Source organism: Otolemur garnettii, unplaced genomic scaffold (genome assembly GCF_000181295.1).
Source record: "Otolemur garnettii isolate 467f Iridium unplaced genomic scaffold, OtoGar3 scaffold00031, whole genome shotgun sequence".
In the NCBI taxonomy this organism is placed as follows: Eukaryota; Metazoa; Chordata; class Mammalia; order Primates; family Galagidae; genus Otolemur; species Otolemur garnettii.
Genome location: NW_003852426.1, coordinates 13,170,740 through 13,179,593, shown reverse-complemented (window position 1 = coordinate 13,179,593; position 8,854 = coordinate 13,170,740). Strand labels below are relative to the sequence as shown.

Sequence of the window (8,854 nt, the reverse complement as noted above, 5' to 3'; positions counted from 1 at the left end):
AAGCAATTCTCTTGCCTCAGCCTCCCGAGTAGCTGGGACTACAGGTGTCTGCTACAACGCCCGGCCCAGGCTGTATTAGAACCCGCCAGCTCTGGTGGATGTGGCTGGCACCTTAGCTGCTTGAGCTACAGGCGCCGAGCCAGCCCTGCAAAGTCTTATCACAACACAGATAAATTAAAACTAACTTAGTCAACTGGACTACACCTACAGGAAAAATAATCCCTTCAATAATAAATTAAAACTTTAAAAAAACCAGATGTATACTTAAAAAGAAAACCCCAACAAAATAAGAAATCTGAATTAAACTACATTTCCAGAAAGCACCCACAAAGTAAGAATTTTCAAAGCACGCTTAGGGTTAACAGCGGCAGGACTATTTGCTTGTCTATTTCTCTCACATTATAACCCAATTCCTATTTCTGAAAATACTCCAAACCTGTGGATAAAATAACATTCCCTTAAAACAACTTTGTGAAAATGTTTTTACCTCTTCTTCCTCAATTTCAGAGGTGTTAAGTTCATGTTTTTGACAGTAAGGACCCTCTTTCCAAGCTTCAGTGTCACCACAGTCACAGAAACCTCCACCTCCTGATGTTGTCATCTTGAAAAAAATTGTAAAGTATTTTGTCAGTAAGTATTTACTGAGGTTGACGAGATAACAAACAAGAATATCAAGTGCTAAGGGACTAACAGTGCTTAGGAGTCTCATTTCCCTGGAGGGATAAAAGCAAATAAATGCACAACCTCTCAGTGTTTTAAAGTTTATTTTAAATAAGCCTATAAACCAATCTAAGTGATTTCAAAATAAAATGAGCTACTTAGGCCCAGCACTTTGAGAGGCTGAGGTGGGAGGACTGCTTGAGGCCAGGAGTTTGAGAACACCCTAGGCAACAAAGCCAGACACTCCTCTACAAAAATACTTAAAGATTGGCTGTGTGTGGTGGCATATGCCTGTGGTTCCAGTGACTAGGAGTGAGGTAAGTGGAATCACTTGCACCCAGGAATTTGAGGCCACAGCGAGCTATGCTCCTGCTGCTGCATTCCAGTTTATTTTTTTTCTTAATACTCCCTAAATAGCCACTTAAGATATGGCAATGATTGAAGAAATCTGGTATAAAAGAATCTATTAATTATCGTGGGTAGACTAGAAATTCTGCTTTTCTTAAAATGCTGTAAGGAAGCATTCAGGAATCGGTATTAAATGCACCTGATTTTTTTCTTTTTTTTTTGAGACAGAGTCTCACTATGTCGCCCTGGGTAGAGTGCTGTGGCATCACAGCTCACAACCACCTCAAACTCTTGGGCTTAAGCGATTCTCTTCCCTCAGCCTCTCAAGTAGCTGGGACTACAGGCGCCTGCCACAACACCCGGCTATTTTTTGGCTGTAGTTGTCATTGTCATTTGGCAAGCCCAGGCTGGGTTCAAACCTACCAGTTCTGATATATGTGGCTGGCACTCTAGCTGCTGAGCTACAGGTGCTGAGCCCGATTTTAAAACTCATTATATTATATTCTGCCCAAAGTGAACATTTGTGTTATATATGACAATATAATTAATGTGACCCCACAAATGACAATTTTCCCAGTGGATGCAAACCTACATGTCAAGAATGTGGGTAGGCCGCCACTGGGAAAATAATAACTGCACCTATGTGCTTGTCCCAGTTCCAAACACAGGAAGAACAGCTGAGAAGAAACTGGCTTCCTCTCCCTGAGACTAAAGAGAGCATACAAGGGATAGAAGGAGCCCAATTTTGTAGCTCTTTTATTTTATTATTATTAACTCTTAGGTAGAGTAAATGAAAACAAATAGGAGGAAAAGTTCTGACTCAGGAGGGCTCCTAAATTATGAACAAGTTGATTAAAATATTCAGTCTCTACCATTCCATGTCATGATTAGGATGAAAAGTTTCACCTAACATTAGTTCCCTAACTTTTCTAATCCAGGAGCCAGAACAGATTTAGGAATAACCTGCCTTTACCTATTCCCAACTTAAAAACAAACAAACATACCTGATTTTTGGAGTAGTACCGACTGCATTACAGCCAGGGAAAAATACTAAAGTTGGCAGGTCTTGCTGGAGTTGGGCCTCCTCTTACACTACAGTAGATGCCTCTTTAATAAACATTTTAAAATAGCAAAACAAAAACAAACCAGTTGAAAACCAATATGGAAGAGCTGGTATTTGTGTTATCTCTTTGTATGTTCCAAGAAGTATGGACTCAATTCATTTCTACACTGCCATCATGTTTACTGGCATTTAAATAACAAATACTTTAAACCCTCTCCTCCACTTTAGTGTTAAATCTTTGGGTTTCAAATAGAAAGAAAAGGTACTTAGTATAAAAATTCAATACTGGGTGTGGTTATTATTTGGATATTACTAACCCTATATCGATGATCTCTGTGAATACTTCCCAAAAAGCACTCCATGCATAAAACACAAGTTGGATCAACTGCACAGTCTCTGTAAAGTTAAAGAAAAAAAAAATCAGAGTGTCATAAAATAACTCCATATTTCACAACAGACTATCTTAAATGGGAACTCATCCTAGAAGAATCAGAATAGTGAAGTTTCTTGGTGTTATAAGAAAGGGACTACCATTTCCCAAGACCTGTCAGATCTCTGACCAATGAAATCATTTTAAGAAGCTACTTGCCATAATGGATGGGCACTAAGGAGTTTTTAAAGGCATGCATTATTAGAATGGTAAATTTTAATTTCATGATAATTTTTTCTACAGATCTGGAGAAATCATATTATATATTGAAACACAGAGCTATATACGGGATAGATTCAAAATATGTACAAATTTCCCTAAGTTCATATCTTAGGATTTCAAATAACCTTATCCATAAAGGTGTTTGAGACCAACAGTCTTCAAAGTGGTAAGTATGAAACCCCAGAAAGGCAAGAACATCATCTGGGATGCAAGATGATAATATCAGAACTTCTACTTAAATTTGAGGTCAGGTGCAGCAGCTTGTGCCTATAATCCCTGCACTTTGGGAGGCCAACGCGGGAATGTTTGAAGCTAGGAGTTGGAGACTAGCCTGAGCTACATAGTAAGACCAGATGTGGTGACGCATGCCTAAAGTCCTAGTAACTAGGGAGACTGAGGCAGGAAGATCACTCCGCTTAAGTCCAGGAGTTTCACACCACCGCACTCTAGCCTGGGTAACGAAGCAAGACCCCAACTCTAAAATAAGCAAGTAAATGAACAAATAACTAAAAGAGGAAATTAAACATTCCACACATGCAGCATACAAACTGTAACGGGTCTCTGTGTTTGGTCCCCATGTATGGTCATTCACATAACACGCATGGCCTATGAGACATCCTAACAGGAGATTAAAAATTCCGCAAAATTGGCTGTGGTGCTCTCCCTCAATTGTTTCATTTGCTTTATCACACTGCCAGTTAAGACACACTTATAGATCTTACTGTAAGAGAGAATCTCTATAATTCTATGAAGTGAAATGGGGAGTGTAAAATTAAAATAGTGTATGTTAGTCTCTGACATAAAGCTCCTAAAACCCTATAGACAGAGGTGCTAGGAGAAGCTTTTGCTAATATTTGGGTTTCAACCCTAGTTCCAGACACAGAACTGAGAGAAGAATCTTTTGTTCTAATAAAGTGGCTGATGGCTGGTAAGCTCTAGGATAGCCTCGGAATGGGAGATGGCTGCCAGGGAACCGACGTGGCGATAAGAGGGTTGAAACTTTCAACTCTACCCAGAGGCTGAAGGCCGAGGTGCATGTGTAATGAAATCAACACAAAGATCCAAGAGGGCTGAATTTGAAGGGATTCCGTATTTCTGAACACACAGAGGTCTCTGCAGGGTGGTGTGCCCAGAGGGCATGAAGTTCTGTGCTCCATCCCACATACCTTGCCCTATGCTTCTCTTCCATCTAGCGGTTCACCTATATCTTTTGTGATATCCTTTTATAATAAAATGGGTAAACTTAAGTGTTTCCCTGAGTTCTGTGACCTGCTCTAGCAAATTAATTGAACCTAAAGGAAAGGGTCATGGGAATCCCCAGTTTATAGCTGGTTGCTCAGAAATACAGGGACAACTTACAACTGGCTTATGAAGTGGGGGGCAGTCTTGAACCAAATCCTTTCCTATGGGATCTGATGCTATCTCCAGCCTTTGGCTTCTCTGGGCCATGCTGGAAGAAGAGTTGTCTTGGGACTCACATTAAATACACAAACACTAATGAAAGCTGATGAGCAGAAAGGAGGCCTGTGCATAAATTTCATGATATTGGCCACCACAATTGAGGAAAAAACTCCTCAGATAATAATCCTAATTATGTAGTGGGCTGTTCAGAGTCTTCTAAAATTACAGAGCAGGTCCCAAGTTTGTGATCGCTAACACAGAAAATGTACATATCTAAGTAATGAAACATCTTTTTACATATTTTTTAAATAGAAGTAAAAGAAAAGTGGGCAACACAAAACTACCAGCATATATGACATTGTGTCTGAGAAACTAAGGAATCAATATCTAGTTCAATGGAAGTAGCTGCAATTCTCGGTGAGCTCTCAGGTGCTCATCAGAGATTTTGGCTCTAATTTTATTTTTTTTTCTTTTGAGACAGGGTCTCACTTTGCCACCTTCTGCAGAGTGTCATAGCTCACAGCAACCTCAAACTCGAGCTCAAGAGAGAACCTCTTGCCTCAGCCTTCCAAGTAGCTGGACTATAGGCACCAACCACAATGCCTGGCTGTTTTTAGAGACCAGGTCTCCTTCTTGCTCAGGTTGGTCTCCAACTCCTGAGCTCAAGCAATCCACCCACTTCGGCCTCCCAGGGTGTTAGGATTACAGGTGTGAGCCACAGCCACCGCACCCACACCCTAATTTTACTCTTAATGTGCTTCATTCTTGAAGATAGATGCTTGCAAATGTTTGTGTTGCCAAAAAGCAATGAGATGCATAAGGTGTGATTGTGAAGCAAGAGATACTTCTTTCTGGGAAGACAGGACCTATGAAAGCCCCGTAAAGAGACATGATCAAATTTTTCTTTAAGTCGAATATCAGACGGTAGCTCTACACATTCCATTTGAAAACTGGCAGGTAAAATATTTATGTTGACTGAATATGGAGTTGCAAATATACCAAAATATTATTTTCCCTGAAATCTGAAATGTTTTTAAATTCTTATATCAGATCAAAAAGCAACACTGTCTATTTTTCATTGTTCTCAGGACTGTGTTTAGCCAACATATTGAAATGCATAAAAGTGTTTGCCTTAGTTTGAGCTTTCCATAATTTCATTTTTATTTGGAACTCTGTTACGATTTGAAACATTGTATTGATAAGTTGGTTTTTCCCTTGAAGACACATGTTTAACTGATACAAATGAGCAATCAAGTCCTCTAGAAATGCTAAGTCTGTATGCCAGTTTTCACTATCAGGTTCTGGCACAAAATGTAGTTTTGGTATCATAAATGACTTGATAATATGTTGCAAATCATAAAATCTTTTCAACGTTTGGCCTTGACTTAGCCGTCTTACTTCTAAAAAATAAATGATGTTGCCATAGTCAGCATTGCAAAGTATCGCAAGAATGGAAGAAAAAGTATCCAATGTACACACCGCTATTATGAAATTAATTTATACCTTTTATATGAAAGCTATAACCTAATAACAGCCTAAGAATATGGGGAGGCGGGAGGGAGAGGGGAGGAGGGAATGGGTGGAGGGAGGGGGATTGGAGGGATCACTTCTGAGGTTTATCTTACAAGGGTACAAGTGAATCTTTCTAAGAGTAGAATGTGAACATTTTAAAATAATAGCTATGAAAATGACATGAAGGCTACGTTAACCAGTTTGATGGAAGTGTTTTGGATTGTGTGTGAAAACCCCACACTGTACCCCAGAAGTGCATTAATGTACATAGTTACCATTCAATAAAAAAAAGAATTCCTAGTATTGGCAATGATTCAATCCCTTGCCCCTTATGAAATTCACAGTCTTGATGATTTGCATGACGTTATCCATTTTTGTAGCTTTTGCTCATAAATCTTCTTCATGTCCTATGCAATGATATTCATCAAACGTGACTTCTGGGCAGTAACTGCATTGTCTTCTAGCAATTTTACGAGTCCCTCTCTTTCACCTACCATGGCCAGGGCACCATCAGTAACTATACCAGACATGCTCACAATGGACAAAAACAACTGCTTTAGCATATTTTTTACTTTTTTGTGTAAATCTCTCAATTTAGTTGTCTTTTAATACACTAAAGAGGCCACTTCTTCAGTGACATTATACTCATCATCAATATCTCTAATGAAAATGGCAAGTTAAGGCTTATTTGCAGTATCAGTGCTATCATCAACGCCAAAGTACAAAATTTAAAGTTAGTAGCTTTACTGTCCAAAATTTTTGATAGATTTTCCAATTTCTTCAATTCACCTGGCTATATAGTTTGGTCGGACAAACTGGTCTTAATAAATATTCCCCTTTTTTCTAGGGCAAATTATATCTGCCATGCTTTCCAAACATTGCTTAATAAACTCACCATGAATAAATGGTTTTGATTTTTTTTGCTATCAAAAATCACATAACTAGCTTTTATAAGTCTGCATTGTAACTTACAAAAATTTCTTTTTGTTGACAATACAGACTTTTTTCAGTTCTGTTATTTTGTCCTTCTGACACAATCCTTCATACACATTGAATTTGACTTTGGCAGCATGGTTTTGCAAATAATGCCTTTTCAAATTATAGTCTTTGAAAACTTGCACAAATTCCCTACAAATAAAGCAAAATGCCTTACTAGTTGCCTCAAAAAAGAAGTCAATACAGTCATCTGTCCATTTTTCAGTAAATAATCTTCCTTCATTCATTTTCTTTTGAGAGCGTGTATAAGACATGCTGACGGGCTACAGTTACTTTTACTATGAAAATTAACTAACAGGAAAATAGAAAGCAAGGTTTGGGCCCTTTCACATCTTGGCTGATGATGTGGGGCAAGATGGAGCACCGATTGTAATTGTAAAGTACAGCATGATGTGAGTGCTGCTAAGTGCAGAAGTATCCTTAATAACCAAATAAGAATACTTACCTGACTTCTAGACAGCATTAAATGCCTAACAATGCAATGGCAGGTTGAAATATTATTGATAATCACTGCCTCATCAAGTCATCACAAGCACATGTGATGTCTGATGGTGTCAATTGGACTGTCTGTGCTTAGAAAATAACAACTGTAAGCCACCCATGCATACAATTAGTGAGAGCATATGTATGTTTATTTTATGGGACGCTGTGACACCATTTGTCATCTGTGAAGTTCATACCATGTGGTTGAGTTCTACCAAAAAACCAAAAAATCACCAAAAAAACTCATAATATATTAAGTTTATGATTTTGCAAATAGCAAAATTTGAGCTTTGCATTAATAGCCATCCTAGGCCACCTGTGAGATAGACAGTGTCAGAATTGAATTAAATTGTAAGACACACCGTTGGTATCCACTGGAGATTTGCTTGCATGTGGGAAAAAAACCCACACACAACTGGTATCAAAAGTCTTCTGTGTTGAGTGTTATATCCCAAACGTTATATCTACTATCCCAGTGCTGGACACTGGATTACTTCTAATGCCTTTCTACCACAAATAATGATTTATGTTTGTTTTTTTTTTTTTTGAGACAGTCTATGTCACCCTTGGTAGAGTGCTATGGCATCACTGCTCACAGTAACCCAGACTCTTGGGCTTAAGCAATTTTCTTGCCTCAGACTTCCAAGTAGCTGGGACTACAGGTGCCTGCTACAATGCCTGGCTATTTTTTGGCTGTAGTTGTCATTGTTGTTTAGCTGGCCCAGGCTGGGTTTGAAGCTGCCACCCTCGGTGCATGTGGCTGGTGCCGTAACCACTGTGCTACTGGCGCTGAGCCAACAAATAATGATCTTTCATAGATCTATTTGAAACTTTCTTTGCATTTAAGCTCAACAGTTGAATTGCTGGGTCATATATGGGGGCAAGGGTTTTTATAGCCCTCCATATCTTTGTCAATACTTGGCCTTATCATTATCTAATGTGTGTTAGCCTAACATGTATGAAATGATATCTGATTATTCTAATTTGCATTTCTCTGATTGCTAATATGTTTGAGTAACTCTTTTTTTTTTTTTTTTTGCAGTTTTTAGCTGGGGCTGGGCTTGAACCCGCCACCTCCAGCATATGAGACTGGTGCCCTACCCTTCTGAGCCACAGGTGCCGCTCACTGAATTTGTTTTTAGCATTAACTTATATGTTGGGCGTGTCTATTCATTCTATCAGGACTGCTACATAAAGAAAACTTGTATGTTTTCAGCTTTGTTTTTATCTTCCATATTTAATTTCTAACCTTTCAAGAAACATGCAGACCTACACTTCTGCAATAAATCATTAGAAAGTTTGCCTATTAATTCATCTTTGGAAAGAAGAAAATTATTGATGTGGTAAATAATACCACTGCATACTTTTTTCCTTCATCAATAATGTCTACTCTTATTTTAATCACATCTGTCATTTTATTCTTTTTTCTGTTGTTATTTTATAAGTATTTTGAAGCAGACAGAGCCAATTAATTTATAATAGTTGAGAAAGTTTAAATATTTTTAAATTTTTTGTTATTAATAGAGCCAGAAGAATGTTTACTTATATGTTAAAATAGGAATGAAGTTGGTAGAGACATGTCGGCCTGTTCTACCCTAAAGGACTTTATGTGAGCACAAACTGAATTGTAGGTCATGGTCCTGAAATTGTGTCTAATATAATCATCTGTTTCTAAACTTTAAATTTGGAGGATGAATTAAGAAAAGAAAAAACTTTTAAGATATTAGGGATTGGGAAAA

The 8,854-nt window shown here is 38.2% G+C and overlaps 1 protein-coding gene across 4 annotated transcripts in view; it reads right to left on the bottom strand.

Moving 5' to 3' along the window:
* The window catches only part of UBR2 (ubiquitin protein ligase E3 component n-recognin 2), a 117,126-nt gene that overhangs the window by 87,099 nt on the left and 21,173 nt on the right, over nt 1–8,854 (bottom strand). For all 4 annotated transcript variants that reach the window (XM_023512778.1, XM_023512779.1, XM_023512780.1 and 1 more), the window contains exons 3-4: nt 2,389–2,467; nt 488–601 (exon numbers count right to left, since the gene is read on the bottom strand). In XM_023512778.1, coding sequence (XP_023368546.1) covers nt 488–601; nt 2,389–2,467 — 193 coding nt within the window. The remainder of the gene's footprint in view (nt 1–487; nt 602–2,388; nt 2,468–8,854) is intronic.